This window comes from Raphanus sativus, chromosome 8 (assembly GCF_000801105.2).
Source record: "Raphanus sativus cultivar WK10039 chromosome 8, ASM80110v3, whole genome shotgun sequence".
NCBI classification, from domain to species: Eukaryota; Viridiplantae; Streptophyta; class Magnoliopsida; order Brassicales; family Brassicaceae; genus Raphanus; species Raphanus sativus.
The window spans coordinates 9743047-9760875 of record NC_079518.1 but is presented as its reverse complement, the minus strand read 5'-3'; the positions used below and the strand labels follow the sequence as shown (position 1 = coordinate 9760875).

The 17829-nt window shown below is 30.9% G+C and overlaps 3 protein-coding genes and 1 non-coding gene across 6 annotated transcripts; 2 read left to right on the top strand and 2 right to left on the bottom strand.

The window, feature by feature from the left end:
- Window positions 1–10104: 10104 nt before the first annotated feature.
- Window positions 10105–12358, bottom strand: LOC108821926 (gamma-glutamylcyclotransferase 2-2). Its single transcript, XM_018594917.1, has 9 exons — window positions 12098–12358; window positions 11471–11599; window positions 11293–11369; window positions 11122–11178; window positions 10985–11041; window positions 10841–10881; window positions 10696–10767; window positions 10513–10592; window positions 10105–10407 (listed from the first exon to the last, which is right to left on the bottom strand). The coding sequence occupies exons 2-9, from the start codon at window positions 11577–11579 to the stop codon at window positions 10229–10231; spliced, it is 672 nt and encodes a 223-aa protein (XP_018450419.1). The 5' UTR covers window positions 11580–11599; window positions 12098–12358; the 3' UTR covers window positions 10105–10228.
- A 963-nt stretch (window positions 12359–13321) lies between these two features.
- LOC108821251 (trihelix transcription factor ASR3) lies at window positions 13322–14718 on the top strand. The gene is made up of 3 exons (XM_018594296.2): window positions 13322–13390; window positions 13497–13978; window positions 14166–14718. Exons 2-3 carry the CDS (start codon window positions 13507–13509, stop codon window positions 14621–14623), a joined length of 930 nt encoding a protein of 309 aa, XP_018449798.1. The 5' UTR covers window positions 13322–13390; window positions 13497–13506; the 3' UTR covers window positions 14624–14718.
- Window positions 14719–14778: 60 nt separating this feature from the next.
- Window positions 14779–14851, bottom strand: TRNAR-ACG (transfer RNA arginine (anticodon ACG)). The gene has a single exon. It is a non-coding gene; the product is annotated as a tRNA-Arg (tRNA).
- A 637-nt stretch (window positions 14852–15488) lies between these two features.
- On the top strand, window positions 15489–17821 carry LOC108822615 (serine/threonine-protein kinase STY13). 3 transcript variants are annotated; one of them, XM_018595738.2, is made up of 5 exons: window positions 15524–15589; window positions 15731–15768; window positions 15867–15931; window positions 16124–17077; window positions 17159–17821. In XM_018595738.2, the coding sequence occupies exons 4-5, from the start codon at window positions 16182–16184 to the stop codon at window positions 17496–17498; spliced, it is 1236 nt and encodes a 411-aa protein (XP_018451240.1). In that variant the 5' UTR covers window positions 15524–15589; window positions 15731–15768; window positions 15867–15931; window positions 16124–16181; the 3' UTR covers window positions 17499–17821. The 3 variants fall into 3 exon arrangements, with proteins under 3 accessions (XP_056848552.1, XP_018451239.1, XP_018451240.1); XM_018595737.2 differs by lacking the exon at window positions 15867–15931 and having other exon boundaries at window positions 15506–15589; XM_056992572.1 differs by lacking the exon at window positions 15867–15931 and having other exon boundaries at window positions 15489–15768.
- Window positions 17822–17829: the final 8 nt, after the last annotated feature.

The window sequence follows — 17829 nt, the reverse complement described above, 5'->3', positions numbered from 1 at the left end:
CTCCCTATATATTAAATGAGAAGTCACTTTAATGAATTCTGGTGACATATTGCTCATAGGTGAAGTTTCAAGAAATCGTTATAGTTTGATTGGTCGATTGTTTTTAATTTTTATTTATTTAAATTAGATCTAAAAATTTAAGGTAAGTCTAAAATCATTTAACATCATTTGCCATATAATCTAAAGAAAATTACAAATAACAATTCATGGCAACTAATTCTCAAAATTATAGAAAGATTAATAATGTTTTATTTATTACTTTTAATATTTAAATCTTTAAAATAAAATGAACTAATTTTTATATAAGATAATTATAATAGTTTTATACTCTACTTGATGAATTGCATTCAAATATAGTTATATAATAACTATTTTAAATATTACAAAATCCAAACATGTTTATTAATATTATTTTTCAATTATTTATCGTTGTTTACAGAATAAATTTATCAGAATTTTAATATAGTTTATAAAATGTTATAAATTATTTATAAAAATATAAATCATACTATATATTGATTGAAAAGTCATATAAGTGATTTTTTATTACGTGTCGATCATAAATAAACTCTTCAAATTGTTATAATTTGATTGGCCGATGATTTTTAATTTTGTTTATTATAATTATATCTAAAAGGAAATGATAATTCAACTACCACTTTCCAAATAATCTACATAATATTAGAAATAATTATTTATGGTAATTAATTGTTTTCTTTTTGATAAAAACGGACGAAATCAAAATTTACATTGTCATGGTAACTAATTGTTGAAACTATGAAAGAGTAATAATGTTATCAATTTTTTATATATTTATAAATTACATAAAATAATTAACAAAAATGTTTATTTGAATTGATATAATGATTTTATATTCGTATAGAAAGCATTATATTTTTATATAATATCATCATAACTATTAATGTTTAATAAATTTCATGCATGCTTTAAATATTATTTATAAAATTATAAATACATTTATAAAATTATTTATATTGTCTTATCAGATGTTTTACATTATTATAAGAGGTTCTAAGTCATTTATAGAAGTTTATATATTAATTTATAAAATATATTTTGATAATTTATCTCTTATATATTAATTGAGAAGACATTTTAGTGATTTCTGATGACGTGTCACTTATACAAACACTTTGAGAAAAATTCTTATAATTTCATTGGTTAATGATTTTTAATTTTAATAAATTCTTAAAAAGGCAATTCTATAACCAATTAATGTTAGTTTCTAAACTATATATATATATATATATATATATATATATATTCTTATGCATAATCATTTATAGTATCTAACGATAGCATTTATGAAAATTATATAGTACTTCATCATTTGTTTTTGCACTAATAGTCTATTTAAAAATTATATGAATTATGATGTTAAAAAGTGGTTAATAAAATAAATATACTAGCTCAATTTTTTATTATAAACATTTGTAAAAATATTTACTTTCCTATATACGTCTTAATATACATATATAAACATATAATTCTAATAACATATAGCGATTTTATAAATTATTTAAAAACATAAATTGTATGGTAAGTCGTTTAAAATAATATTAATAAATTAAATTATTTCTTGGAATATAAAATCGAGAAAAACAGAACATTATATTAAAAGTTTTACAATGCATGAAACAAAGTTCTAACAATTTTTATACAAATTGAAACTTTTTATTTTGATGTAATAAATACATTGAATCTCACATTGATATATGTCAAAATAATTACATCAAATTATTACAAATTAGATATGATTTTCTGATATATATTAAATTAAAATAGGTTTGTATTAAAGTCCTTCAATATATTAATTGAGAAGTTATTTTAATGACTTCTGATGACGTGTCACTCATACATATAGTTTGAGAAAAAAATATTATAATTTCATTTTTAATATTTTTTTATTTTCATTTATTTTAATCAAATCTAAAAAGACAATCTTAGAACCAATTAATGTTAGTTTCCAAACTATTTATATATTCTTATACATAATCATTTATAGTATTCAATAGTAGAAATTATGGAAATTTTATATAGTACTTCATCATTTATTTTTTGCAATAATAGTCTATTTATAAATTATATGAAGTATGTTGTTAAAAAGTGGTTAATAAAAAAATATACTAGCTTTATTTTCTATTATAAACAGTTGTAAAAATATTTACTTTCAGTCATAATATACATATATAAAACATGTAATTCTAATAAAATAATTATAATAACTATTATCATAATGCGAGTTTATAAATTATTTAAAACATAAATTGTATGGTAAGTCTTTAAAATAATATTAATAAATTAATTTATTTGTTGGAATATAAAAAAAAAAATCAGAACATTATATTAAAAAATTTACAATGTATGAAACAAAATTCTTACAATTTTTATACAAATAGAAACTTTTTATTTTGATGTAATAAATCCATTGAATCTCACATTGATATATGTCAAAATAATTACATCACATTATTAAAAATTAGATATGATTTTCTGATATATATTTAATTAAAATAATTTTCTATTAATAATTTTATAAAAAATTAAAATAATACTTTTTGAAAGATATTTAGAATAAAATTACTTTTAATGAAAATCTTGGTCAAATGAATCGGTGTTTGATAAGATAGTGTGTTCACTGGAGATAATTTAAGAATAAATTTTGGTTGTTAACCAAATGTGAGTTTTATGTTAAAAATTAATATAAAAAGTGTGAGAAAAAGTGATATGTGATTTGACAAAATTAAGGAAAAATTGTAATTTTGCAATAGTTTATTTTTTACATCTATGTAAAACAAAGTGGTTAGACAAAATAAAATAGAATGTTATAAAATATTTTTTTTCATCAGTCTTCAGATTTGTTTTAATGTATGTATACTTTTTATACAATGTTTATATCCACAAATTTACGGGCAACCACCTAATTCTAGTTAAATTGTCTATTGTATACTAATGTATAGGTACTGATCAAAAATTCTTTCATAAACTTTTTAAACGTAGTTTTAAATGTAGTAATATTTACGTAAAATAAACATTAACTGAAATGTTAGTTGCATATAATTATATTCTAAAAGAATATAGATAATCAACTAATGCACGAAATTGCAAACTAGGAACACCCCCATTGACAATATCTACCTCAAAATATCTAAAGATACATTTATGTGTGTTTCAGATATTTTAGGTTAGGTTTTCCATAAATTTCAGAACTCCTCAATTACATACACAACACATAAATGTACTTTTAGAACCTCTAACCTAGATACCCCAATGGGGGTGCTGATCTAATAATACCTTCTTGTTCCTGAGAAAATACGAGTTGTATAATGGTGAAGACCCCTAGCAGGGCCAATAAGAGTTGCCGGCTAGTCATCCACCAAGGGTGTAAGTACCAAATAATGCAAGGAACTCTTTTCGAAAGTGAAAGTAATTATAGATTCCTCAGGTACAGCCTCTCCAAGTGCCACAATCCAATATAAAGAACGAAACATAATATTAAATAACTATCTTTGTTAGAACATGCCAGTCACAACTCATAACAATAAGCTAGCTGGCCTTGATAGTCGACGTGATGAAGAAATGTTCGCAAAGAAAACATCAAAACATCACAGCACCAACACATACAAATACTATATATAGGCCAACATGGTCTATAATAGGATCGAGAAAGAAACATCTATGAGATGTATAGTAGGATCCACATGCATCAACCGCAACCAGAGTTCTATTCTATAACACAACTTGTGAAGTTTTTTTTTCTGTTAACAAGAACTACTATACTGCTTCAAGAATTTAAAAAGAAGGCGTTTTGTTTGTGTGCTGAACATTTCAAAGTCGGCTTTATTTATTTTTTCTGGAAAGAATGTTAAATCTATTCAACCAAAAAAAGCTTTTTTACAATGTGTTGAGTTGATGCTGAGTTTTTATAAGTTCAACAGAAAGAACTTATTTTCTAGCAAACCAAATTGCCAAACCCTCCATCATAGGCTGATGTTCCCGGACGAACAGTTGTCCACCATTTGGATCAGTTGAGATGGTGGCGTGGGTGTTTCTCCATGCTTTCTTTGGTTGCGCTCACGCCAAATAGTGTTTGATAAATTTGGAGGAAACTTACTAGTATAATATTTTATCATATCTAATTAGTTTAGCCAATAGACTTATTTCTCTTTACATTTAGAGAATAGTAAACATTTCTTATACACAATTGCTAACTCTCCTGATAAGGATATGGGAGTATATTATAGAAAATATAGTAATCTCCGAGATCTTCTAATACCTTCTTCCAAGCTCAGACTTATTCTAATTTAAAGCCAATTGGATGGTTAGTGAAGGGGATCCAAATTTATACTACACATGTCTCATTAAAACTTTTGATATGAGATTTTATCTCCAACACCCTTTTTCGAGATAATGGTGCATACAACCATTAATCTCTATAGAATCCATCATACCCTCTTCGAGAAGATACTATTATTCTAGCTGTTTCGAATGAATTGAGCGTTCCTTGGATCATCAATTAGTGGAATGAAAGGGCTACTTTTGAATTGGATCAATGGATCAAGATGTGATTTCGCTCAGAAACCATGTTAAATTTGGAGGAAATTCTTTACATTTAGAGAATAGTAAACCTTTCTTATATACAAATGCTAACTTTCCTGCTAACTATATGAAAGAATATTATAGACGATCTAGTAATCTCCAAAATCTCTTAATATTGTTATCTGGAAGACATATCGCACAAGGTACACGTCATGATCAATCCTGTCCCGATTTGATCAAGAAGAAGTTTGCAGGATTAGACTTCACTGGTTCGTGTAATGAGTGGATAGCAGTTTTTGAGTCAAAACTTTCTACATTTCCTCAGTACTAACAGTTAAAAAAAAGAGGTGATATTTCCAATGGATTGTACTGCAAAGCATTTTCTGTTGCAAGCCTGTCAAGAGTTGCAAGCCAAGCCATAAAAGAGTATATTCTACTAGAATATGACTTGAAAAGTCCCCCATATATTTTCCACATCGAAGCCTAAACTTTTAATAGACTTCGACTTCTTCAATCCTCTTGTCGCTCAACCCCTGAACAATGCATAGAATATTCAACTCAGCCACAAGCATCTTGTCATCGTGTTTTTATCACATAATAACTTTCCACAACAATAAGTTTTCGAACTGAATGATCATTTAGGGGGTTTTTAGTAATTAAACTCAACTAAAGATAAATGATAGTAAAACCTCTCAACTAAAAATTCTACAAAACAAACCCTCAAAATTAATTTTGTTAACCTTTGTTACCTTATGTTAAAACACCGTGAGTGAGTAGCAGATTTTAACGAAACTAAAGTAAATTATTTATTTTGTTAAATTTTTAGTTGAAGATTTATTTTGTAGGAATTTTAGTTGAGGTTTTTTCTTACGATTCATCTTTAGTTGAGGGTTTAATTACTAAAAACTCTTATTAATATAACCCTTGTAAATCCTAAATTAATAATTAAAAACACTAATTAAAACTTAATATAATTTTTTTGTGAATATAAATTATAAATATTAAATTATTGATATTTGGTAATAGTGATATAAGAAAATTTGTGTCTTATACTTCATTGTCTAATATCAAACAATTTAAAAAAATTATAGTTAAATTAAGTATTTATCGAAGATAACTAATTTATGAAGTTAATCTTCCTACTTAGGGTTTGATTGGCAGAGCATTAGCATTAGCATTAGCATTATGCTCTTTATTATCCAATCAACATTGATCACAAAAGTATTTAGAAAAGCATTTACAAGATGCTAATGCTCTCCAAATGCTCTTTACTCAATGCTCTCATATGAAGCTTTGAAAGAGCATTTGCATTTTGAATTTATATATATTCAAAAATAATTATATGTAATTAAATTATGTGTGTTTAATAATATAAAAATATGCTTATAATCAAAAATAAATTTATATTTAAAAAAACTAAAATTTGTGATTAATAATTTTATTTTTTTAAATAACAATATTTCACATTTAAAATACAATAAAATTTATATAATTACACATATCATTCATTATTTTTAATAAAATACATAAAATAATATATATTTATATATTATAAAATAAACACATTTATATTTATAAATAAATAAATTATATGTCATAGATTATTTTTTATGATAATATTATATATGGATCATTTATTTCTCAACCAATAAATAAATAATGATAATTTTATATAAATTAATTTTTTAAATTTATTTATTTTATTTAATATTATCAAAATTATTTTTTCCAAAAATAAATTTTATTTTTAAATAGTTTTTTTATTTTTTAAATAACACTATTTCACATTTAAAAATTAATTTAATTTATAAAATTAAATAAGATTCATTATTTTTAATAACAAATATATTATTAATATATATTATAATTTAATATATATTATTTTAAAATAAATATATTATTATACTAACTTTTATGATAATTTTAAAACTGTATAATGTTACTGCTCTACCAATCACTTTATTAAAAATTTTAGTGAAAGCATACAGCTTCTTCAGCATACTGCTTCTACAGCATTCTGCTACTGCTTCTTCATCTGCTCTACCAATCGAGGCCTTAGAGTAGGACGCTAGTTTTCTTTTCTATTTTCCCAAGTTCTTACATTTGGATCATATGTTCTTTGTATCCCCCAAAATAATGTAGGATTATTATTTTTTCTTAATTTTTGAACCAATATGTTGTACTTTTGTCCTATTAATCAATAAAACAATATTTTTGATCTATTATTCTTGATTTATTTCATTATTTCATGTTAATGTAGTATTATGTCATGTTTTGTAGTATCACGAATAATCTTGTATCATTTTATCATAACAAGTAGCATGAGTTGTAAAATCTTATAAATCATTTTGAAACCTTATTAAATATTTGTTAAAGCATTAAAATGTTTATGAAGTTTTATAAATAAATTATAAGATTGATAAAATACTGCATAAGAATTTATAAATTAATTGTAAGAGCTTATAAATGAATTTGAAACAATGCATAAATGATAACAAATATTTTAGAACATTTAATAATTTTTAGTGATAAAACCTCTCAACTATTTTTGAGTCGGGAGAAAATCTCTCGATTAAGTTTTCAACATTATAAATTTTTAACTTACAAATTGTTGATATATGTTGCTCTCTTTTACGTTATTTTAGACGGAGAATAACATATGTTAACGGAATTAACTCAGTGACTATTTTACAATTCATATTTAGTTGATGGGTTCTAAAAACTCTCATTTAAGTTCCAGATGTTAGTTTTAAGATTTGGTTGATTTGTTAGTTTTAAGATTATTTTTATGTATGTGAAATATTTAAAACATTTTTTTCATATTTAACTTTTTCATATTTAATCAATTATGTTATTAAAAATTTCCAAAACGTTTAATATTTTATAAATTTACAAACGTTTTTTATATTTTTTATGAAATTTTCAATATATAGAAACTATTCTCATATTTTAGAATATTTTTATTATAAAGAAAGTTTTTCGAATTTTTTTCCTTTACAAATTTTAAAAAATAAAATACTATTTAAAAACCTTTTCCATTTTTGAAAAGTTTTTAATAGTTATAATATTTTATATTATAAACTTTATTTATTTTTAAAAATTTAAACTCTTTTAGATTTATATAATGAAGCCCAAGCGTGATAACTGGTAGGGGTGGCTCAAGTTGTTGGTTCCGGCCTAATTTGCATGTTTGATAAACATGACTACGAGAAAGCCAGAAACCTTTCGATAGCCGATCTCAAGATTCAAAAAGCGGCTTTTCCTCGTATATTAATATTATTAACACAGGAACATGATCTGCTGATATAGGTGTTGTCTAATTATTTTAATATAATTATTAAAATCTATTATTTAAAAAAAATATTATACAAATAAAAACACAGATATAACTAAAACACAAATATAAAAATTAATTTTTTACAAAAATGTAAAAGAAAAATAATATCCGTCCTTTTAAAGGCGGGTCAAAATCTAGTATATTATTAAAAATGTAATATCTTTTGGTACTATTTGAAAACATATATAACATAATAAATAAGAATTGTTTGAAAATATAGATACTGGATATAGTATTTTTTATTTACATATTTAGCCATTATATTTACAATAAATTAAATATAGTATTACCTTATTTAAATATTACAGAGAAACCATTAAATATAATATTACCTTATTTAAATTAAATTAGTATTACCTTATTTACAATAATTCTCATTTAAATATTGTATTATCTTATTTACTTTAATCAAATATAAAAATTTCCAGAGTTTAATTTTCAAGAAAAAAAATCATAAAATTAATAATAATTCATAAAACAATTAATGCATCTATATTATTAAAACAAAAATATATTTTTAGTATTGTTTGGAAATATGTATAACAAAATAAATGAGAACTATTTGAAAACATATATAGCAGATTTAGTACTTCCTTCTGTTTACACATTTAGACATTGCATTTGTGATAATTTAATTACTTCATTTATGTATTTCTTTGCTTTACAAATTTTTCCATTGTATTTAAAATAAATTAAAATTAATTAATTGCAATGGTTGTTGTTTTTATATGGTGAAAAATATGCACTGAAATATATACTATATATTATATAAAACATGTTTTTAATATAGTATTACATTATTTAGTTTAGTCAAATATAAAAATTTGAGAGTTCAATTTAAAAAAAAAGCAAAATATTTTGAAAATTAATGCAAATAAATTAAAAAAATTATTATGTTTTTCACTTTAAAATAAATTAACAAAAACCATGTTAATATATGAATAGTACAATTACATTAAATTGTATCAAGTTATAAAATTTTTAATATAATACTCCCTCCGTTTCATATTATTTGTCGTTCTAAATCTTTGCACACAGATTAAGAAAACATTTAATTTTACATATTTCCAAAATAAAAATACTATTACCAATACACATCAACCAATATAAAAATAGAATAGAGAATATTTTCAATAAATTTTGCATTGAAAACCGAAAACGACACTTATTTTGAAACAAAAATTTTGCTCTAGAACGACATATAATTTGAAACGGAGGGAGTATTATGTACAAACAAAAAAAAAATTATCAAACATCCATATTATAAAATAATATATTTTACTTATGTATAAATTACAAAAAATATACGTGAAGTTTTTTTATAAACCAACGGTTTATAAATTTATGTCGAACACAAATTTAATCAAAACATATGTTCGGGGACGCAGGTCAAATTCTAGTCTTTATTAAACAAGATTGCACATCCATGATGCACAAAAAACACAAGTGTTGCTATAACGCAAGAACATCTCACATTTGTTAGTTATACAAAATATAACGTAAGTGTTGCTTATTGAAATCTTTCACATGTACTAATTAGTAGCACTAAGTTTATTAAATTACTTCTAACATATTTTTATTTTCTTCAATAGGTGCTTGCAGAGCCAGAAAGGCAACACAACTAACACTCGTTAGGATAGCACAGAAGCGAAACTAGAGATGTCAATTGGACAAGCTATTAATGGGCGGCCCATGTCCAAATAGATATGGACAGAAATGGACAAAACCATATTGGACCATAATTAATTTTTGTCCAAATGGACAAACCCAATTACGTCCGTGGGCTACACTGGGCTTAATCATTTGGACATGGGCCGCCCAATAAACCTAAATATCTAGGGTTTTCTAAAATTGGAAAAAACGCAAATCATTTCTTTCTCCACCGTTTTCGTCGATTTCGTGCGATTCTTCTGCGATTTCGTCGGATCTTCTGCGATTTCGTCGATCCTTCTTCGCCATCTTCGGTTCTCCTCCTCCCTCATCGACTCTCCTTTTCCTTCATCGATTCTTCTCCGCTTTTGAGTTCCATTTGGGCTTATTTGGACAGCCCAACAAATCTAGTAAATCATGGTCTTATTTGGTTATGGTCTCATTTGGTTATGGTCTCATTTAGGCTTCGACCAAATTTGTCCAGCAAAAAAATGAAGCCCATTCGGACATGCCCAAACCCGCCCGGCCCGCCCAATTGACATTGCTAAGCGAAACAGAGTTCCGAACGCATAAATATTAAACTTCTCTACTCGACTGAGTATGTTATACAAAAAGAAGCAAAACGATCTGGTTTAACAAATCACTCGTCTCTAAAGACAATTAAAAGACAAACCACAAGATTCATATAGTAGTGGAAACAGCTTCAGGTTGGTGAGGAAGAATCTGATGAGCCGTGGGGACATTGCTCTTGGACTTCTTAGCCACAGGGCTCGCTCTTGATTCCTTCACCGGTGTTACCTTCTCCGCGAGAACTTTCCTCACTTCATTCGCCAGCTCTATAACATACTCCTCCTCATGCCCTGCATGTAAACAACTCAGGACATCAACAACAATGTCTCTATTGGTTTTTGATGAGTGGTTATCAATGGTCTATGATTCATCATGTTGTGGATCTTTGGACTAACCGATGTCGTGCATTGCCTTCTCTAGCAGGAAGAGATAATCTCTGTTGTTACCACATGGTCCATTGGCTGTCGCAATTTGTCTTTTCATTAAAAAGAAAAAACAAGCAAGTGTGAGGACAAGAATCTGGCATGTAAAAACTGAAGGAACATAAGAAGTTGGTATGGAGAGGCTAAGTGTGCTACCTTGCCATGTCTTCTAATGGCGCAGGTCCAAGGTAATACTTGTTGGAGACCTTGTCTGGAGTAGAAGTGAATCTGAAGATGGTAAAAAAAAAATACATCAATGACAATTCACAACACATAGAAAACAAAACAGAAAACAACTTACACCATCACTCCGGTTACAGCTGGATTCAGGGGATCATCTTCCTGTGTAATTTAAGAAGATAAACTTTTTGAGGTCAGTTACAGCCTTACAGGTGTAAAAGAGAAAAGATGTTTATACAATATAATTGGGCATACTGTGACTCACCTTGTAAAAGTCTACAGATGTCTTTAGATCATATTCACACTCTCTACGTTCCAAGTACTGTGCATAAATAGAATGATCAAACACAAAGGATGAACATGATACATCAAATCTAGTTTTGAGATAATGCAGAGACATACCTCCATAGCCAAACGTTCTTCTTCTGGTCCTCCACGGACACAGAATGCAGTACCCCACTGTCAAGAAAGTAATGGATTGTTAGTAAGAAAAGAGGAATGCGTGAGTAAACTAAGCAGAACAGACTCTAAGATCCTTGAATCATATAACACATTTTAGAATTTTCTACTTACGCATATAGCTTCTTCATCTTTCTCGAGTGTGCAAGTCCTTGCAGGGTGCTCTGGTGTACCTCTGTGATCAATGCAAGCTAGCCAATCACATCAACACACAAAAGAATCAATCAATCATCACTAGTTGGGAAGATGATATAAATTCCATCAAAAATAAGCAAAAGGAACAATGCCTTACCAAGATCAAAGACACGTTTATAACCCTTGATGAAACCCAACACTTTCTCATCGTAGTGAAACCCTGGGTTCCACACAAGAGAGCCATAGCCAAAGACCCACATCACCATCGTCTGCTGCAGTTAAAATGCTGTAGAACAAAAAGTCTTAAGATTTAAGAGACAAGCCATGGTTTTGTGGAAGGTAAATGCAGAACAGAAGAAAGGTGCCAACATGTAAAGATGAGGAAAGAGCCAAAAGAACACATGTGCAGTATACAATCAAAACAAATCAGAGTGGACCCAGGGTTCCAATTGTGTTACTTTCAGCATTAAATGTCAACTTTAGGGATCTTTTCAGGACAGCTCAAACAAGGTTAACACCCACCACAAATCTTTCTAGGTAGCTTATAAGTTCCATCGTGGAACTTCCATGGCAGAGATGCAGGTAAAAGGACATGAATCACCAAACTTTTTTATTCTAGAAAAAAGGGGTTAACTTTTTCTTTTATTTAGGTGCAATGATAATAATCAAACAGTAAAAACTAATTTCCTCAGATTACAAAGATAGAAAATAAACGGTGAGAAGATGCAATGCAATAGAAGGTACCTAGACCGAAATGCGGGATGAGAAAAGCTTAAAACTTTACCGTGGAACACGATCTTCGTGAAGAGAAAAACTCAATCACTCCGTGGGACAAGATCTCAAGCTCGTTACAACGCGAGAAAAGCCGAGAAACTCGTGGGAGAGAGAGAATGAAGAGGATGGTGAAGGGAACGACAGCGTTTTAGTTCTTTAAAAACACTCGGCCCCTTTCACGCTCGTTTATCTGAATCTCTCTTTCTCTCTCTCTCTCTGGTTTAGAGGAGGAGGAGGCGATGCGGATGAAGAAGAGCATTTATAGAACCGCAAGTTCATGCCACGCATGTTGTGTCCTAAAAGTTCATTTGATTTTATTTGTCTCTTCTGCAGTCCATTCGTCACGTGACGGGCCGATTATGACGCTTGTTTCTGGCCCTTTTCAGAAATATCTTTGTTCTCTAGACAAAAGGAATCTATAGAGTTAATTTAAATTAGTTCCAAAACCCATAAAGCAAATGTTAACCTAATTAACAATTGCTTTATATAGATGTTATTTTAGTTTTTTTTACAGAATGTCAAATTTTCAGCGAAATTACATATTGTCACATTCTAAATAGAAATGGTATTTGTTTCAGCTTTAATATATATATATATATATATATATATATATTTTTTGTAAACTAGGTTTTAAATAGTTATAAGACTTTTTTTTTACTTTTTTTTTTAACTTTTATAAGACACTTGATCTTGGAGGCAAACAAAGACGCAATCAACAACACAAAACACAAGAGTCAGAATGTATTTATTAACCAAATGCAGGTACATACATTACCAAGCGTCACTGATAGTAACACAAAACAATATTATTCATGGGTCTTGACTTATGATAACTTAATTAAATTTTCCCATTACAAGTTCTTCTACCAACGTCATTGATAGTAACAGACACGTATAATGTCACTGATAGTAACAGACACGTATAATCTTTTTTCCTTCAATTATCTAGCACTCAAATTAGTAATATAAACTACTAAAAAGGCAATAATAGAAGGAACTATCAAATTTTCAGGAATAAAAAAAGGAACTATATAATTTTCGATAAAAAAACCTGCCTTTTAAACTAATTTTCAATTTAAATCCAGTACATAAAATAGCTTGGGCCGTCAACAAATAAAGTAAAACAAACGTTTAGGCCTGTAGACAGAAACAGTTTATATGGGCTTAGTGTTGGGCTTCACTTCAACGATCTATGACTATTACTACTCCCTGTCTCGTCGTCTCGACTCTCGGATCACAGTGACTTGCTCTTAGCTTTGGACGTGTCGTCCCCCAGAAGCAGTTTCCGTCAAAAAGATCTTTGGTAATGCTCTTCTCTATTCTATTCAATTCTTGATAATTTCATTTCTTTTCAGAGGATCTAAATATCGTTACCATTTGAATTTTGAAATTCCTGCAAAAAAATGCAGTGACTTACCTATGATGGAGGAAGGCACTTCTTCTTCTGGCTCACGACGAACACGGTCCCAAGTTGCTCCTGACTGGACACTCGAAGACTGTCTGATCCTCGTCAACGAGATCGCTGCTATCGAATCAGACTGCTCCAACGCTTTATCCAGCTTCCAGAAATGGACAATGATCTCAGACAACTGCAACGCTTTGGATGTACACAGAACGTTTAACCAGTGCAGGAGGAAATGGGATTCACTGGTCTCTGATTACAGCCAGATCAATAAGTGGGAGGAACGAGGCAGTAGCAATTCGTATTGGTCGCTTAGTGTTGAGAAGAGGAGGAAACTGAATCTCCCTGGGGATGTAGATAACGAGCTTTTCCAAGCCATTGATGCGGTTGTGATGATCCAAGAGAACAGAGATGGGAGTGAACCTGATAGTGATAGTGACCCGGATGCTCTAGAAGACTTTGACGTTGTTGATGTCACTCCTGAGTTAGGTACATTCTCTTCTTTGCTCATTTTTAACCAAACTTTTGTCGTTCTTAGGAATCATTTAGAGCATAGACAAAGACTTTACCACTACTTTGAGATACAGATAATGATGAATATTGTTAACTCCTGCATTTGGAGTAGCCCGGGCTAGTGAACTTGAATCATTTGGTTGTGAAAATGAGCTTTTTGCAGGATCAAAAAGGTCAAGACAGAGAACAATGGTCGTCATGAAGAAGGAGAATCCACCACAGAAGAGAAAGACAGAAGAGGAGACACAGAGGAAAAACAATCAAGAGCAAAGTGCAAAAGCAACCCATCAGAAGAAAGCCTTGGAAGAGAAGAAGAAGAAGAAGAAGCCGGTGGTGGAAATCTCCACTGATGAAGAAGAGGAGGAAGAAAACACAATGAGCATAGAAGAAGAGGTCAAAGCGTTGGAAGCGAAGCTAGGTGAGAAAGCTGACTTGATACATGCAATAGTCGGGAGAAATATAGCAAAGGGAAGTGAAACAGGGGATGATGATGTTGGCATTGAGGACAAGCTAAAGTTTGTGAGACAGCAAGGAGACGAGCTCATCGCTTGTCTGAGTGAGATTGCTAATACACTTGATAGGTACCGTGAAGTTCCCACAAGTAAGCTGAGTGATAGATGATTTTCCAAGCTGATTAACTTTCAGATGTAAATGTTATTATGCTAAGGCCTTTGCTCGTTTGGACTTATCTAGTTTTATCATGTTTCAAAAGACTAGCTGTATGTGTGTCACACTGTCAAGATGTAGATTTTTAAATTAAAAAATTAAGAGCAATCCGACTTCACTGGGGATCGAACCCAGAATCTCTGGTTTCGTAGACCAGCGCCTTATCCATTGGGCCATGAAGTCATTTTGTTTTAAATGTGAAGAGTAATATTATTCTAATGAATTTTCTGCTTGTAGTTATGATCATCCTACATGTGTGGAAGAATAAGAAGCATAGGTTGGTTTAACAAAATAGAAATTCATAGTGGATTCGTCATAAATATTTTGCAAGTGTAGTAAACATCAAGATCTGTTGATGTTCTGAAATTAAGACTCAAAGTCAATGGATGTTATATACGTTGTGGATTAGAGATTACATGGCCTCCACAACTTCTTCATCTCCTCCCTCTTCCTCATCTACTGTTGTCTCGATACTCCACACAGTCACACTTCTTTTTCTTTTCTTCTGAACCAGACAAGAGTTTAATTTCATTGATTTGTCTAAAGTAACCTCACCTGATTTAATGTTTCTGCCAAGTACAAAGTTTATACACAATGAAAACTACAATCCTTAAAACATTTGAAATGTAACAAACCAAGTAACGTTACAGAAGACAGATGTGACAAAGAGAGTGAATAAAGTAAGTAACGTTTACAGAAGACAGATGTGACAAAGAAAAAGACTTGTAAGCGCGTGTGAAACGGTTTACACTAGGAGAGAGAGTGGGTTGAAGAGAGCTGTCCTAATAAATAAAGAAACGAATTTGCCAGCAAAAGACGGACCCAAAACATCAAATAAATAAAAAGGAAAAAAACGGAGTAAATGGGAAGCGACGACTACTGAGAGACTCATCTCCTCCTCCACCACCGCTTCTTCTTTAGGTTTCTCAGCTCTGAAACCCCCATCGGATACTAATTGCAATTTGATTACTTTTGGGGAGGTTATCGATCACCCTCTTATCTCTGTTGATCTTTCTACTTAATCCAAGAGATTCCGTGTGTTTCTTTCATGATGTCTTCCAGCTCAAATCCACTAGTTTCTGGGCGTATGAAGCTCTAAGGTAAAACCATGTTTCTCTTTTTCTAGCTTATTCATCGGATCTGTGTCTAGTTTGTTCAACTGTAAAGATACAGACTTTGAGTACTTTCTCTCCTTTAGAACTGCGAAGCTGAGAGTCAAGGATCTGGGTTCAGCTTAATTCACAAAAAAGTTTCATTCTTTTAGTAAGTATGTAGATGATCTAGAGGATCCTTTAACTTATATACATATTTTGTGCAAAAACATTAACTTTAGCTTCTTAGAGGCAACATTTCTATTTAAAATACCTTTTTGATGATACTGATTAACCATTTACTTGTTTGTTATCGAGACATAACTCTAAAAAAATTGTGTGTTCTCATATATTTTTGCTTTAGGTGCATGTTGGAGTAATTGAAAGGACTCGGTCAGACATAAGACTAGATTAGGGAAAGGATGCTTGAGGGACCTAAGTTCGATATGCACGCTCTTGGCAACCACCACAACAACAACTACGATGCCTTTACACAAGACTTTTATCAAAAGCTAGGTGAAGAAGGTACAAACATGTCCACGGACAGTATGCAGACGAGTAACGCTGGAGGGTCTGTGTCAATGTCTGTGGACAACAGCAGCGTTGGTTCTAGCGATGCTCTCATTGGCCATCCCGGTTTGAGGCCAATGCGTCATCCTTACTCTCTCTCCGTTGGACAAAGCGTGTTTCGCCCAGGGAGAGTCACGCATGCGCTTAACGATGATGCCTTGGCACAAGGGTTGATGGATAGTAGGTATCCGAGTCAGGGACTGGCTAACTACGAAGAGTGGACGATTGATCTGAGGAAACTTCACATGGGTCCTGCCTTTGCGCAAGGGGCGTTTGGTAAGTTATACAGAGGGACTTACAACGGAGAGGATGTGGCGATTAAGCTGCTGGAGAGGCCGGAGAACAGCCCTGAGAAGGCGCAAGCCCTGGAACAGCAGTTTCAGCAGGAGGTTTCTATGCTTGCGTTTTTGAAGCACCCCAACATCGTTAGGTTCATTGGCGCGTGTATTAAACCGATGGTGTGGTGCATCGTGACTGAGTATGCGAAAGGAGGCTCTGTCAGACAGTTTCTGACGAAGAGACAGAACAGGGCTGTGCCTTTGAAGCTAGCTGTTAAGCAGGCGTTGGATGTTGCTAGAGGTATGGCTTACGTCCATGAGCGCAACTTTATACACCGGGATTTGAAGTCGGATAACCTCCTCATATCGGCTGACCGGTCCATCAAGATTGCTGATTTTGGCGTTGCGAGAATTGAAGTTCAGACTGAAGGGATGACACCAGAGACCGGGACTTACAGATGGATGGCTCCGTAAGTTTGAATAGTTTCTTCATTTTCCTTTCTTGTCTTGTCCATATATAGACTTAAGTCATTGTCTGTGGATTGATGCAGAGAGATGATCCAGCATAGACCCTACACTCAAAAAGTTGACGTCTATAGTTTTGGAATCGTGCTGTGGGAGCTGATAACGGGTCTGTTACCGTTCCAGAACATGACTGCGGTTCAAGCTGCGTTTGCTGTGGTGAACCGAGGAGTACGTCCAACAGTCCCAGCTGATTGCCTCCCTGTGCTTGGGGAGATCATGACACGTTGCTGGGATGCGAACCCTGAAGTCCGTCCTTGTTTTGCAGAGATTGTCAATCTGCTTGAGGCTGCTGAAACCGAGGTAATGACGACAGTGAGAAAAGCCCGTTTCAGATGTTGCATGACGCAGCCAATGACGATCGACTAATCTGTTGTCTGAAGAAGAAGAAGGGAAATAATAAAAAAGATAACATAAAAAGAAGAAAACAGAGAGGAAGCAAAAAGAGCTTTAGATATAATGTAAGTTTGTGTGTGTGTGTACCAATATGTAATATCCTATTTGTATCTCTTTTCCCATGATAGGAGAAGTAACCCAACCATTTTAGACCACTGAATGTTCTAAGATTTTATGTACTGCGACTGTCTGAAGTGTTTGGTTTAGTTTTCCTTGGATTCATGGTCCTTTACTGTGACAGAGGAGCACTTGATGTGTAATGAATCCGATGATAATGCATTCCTTTTCTTTTTTTTTTTTTTTC

Coding starts and splice junctions, on each gene's coding strand:
- LOC108821251 (XM_018594296.2), top strand. CDS start 13,507: ATGATGGAGGAAGGCACTTCTTCTTCTGGCTCACGACGAACACGGTCC. Junction 13,979..14,165: donor TGATGTCACTCCTGAGTTAG/GTACATTCTCTT, acceptor AGCTTTTTGCAG/GATCAAAAAGGTCAAGACAG.
- LOC108822615 (XM_056992572.1), top strand. CDS start 16,182: ATGCTTGAGGGACCTAAGTTCGATATGCACGCTCTTGGCAACCACCAC. Junction 17,078..17,158: donor ACTTACAGATGGATGGCTCC/GTAAGTTTGAAT, acceptor GGATTGATGCAG/AGAGATGATCCAGCATAGAC.
- LOC108821926 (XM_018594917.1), bottom strand. CDS start 11,579: ATGGTGATGTGGGTCTTTGGCTATGGCTCTCTTGTGTGGAACCCAGGG. Junction 10,768..10,840: donor GCTGTAACCGGAGTGATGGT/GTAAGTTGTTTT, acceptor TACCATCTTCAG/ATTCACTTCTACTCCAGACA. Junction 10,408..10,512: donor GAAGGCAATGCACGACATCG/GTTAGTCCAAAG, acceptor GTTTACATGCAG/GGCATGAGGAGGAGTATGTT.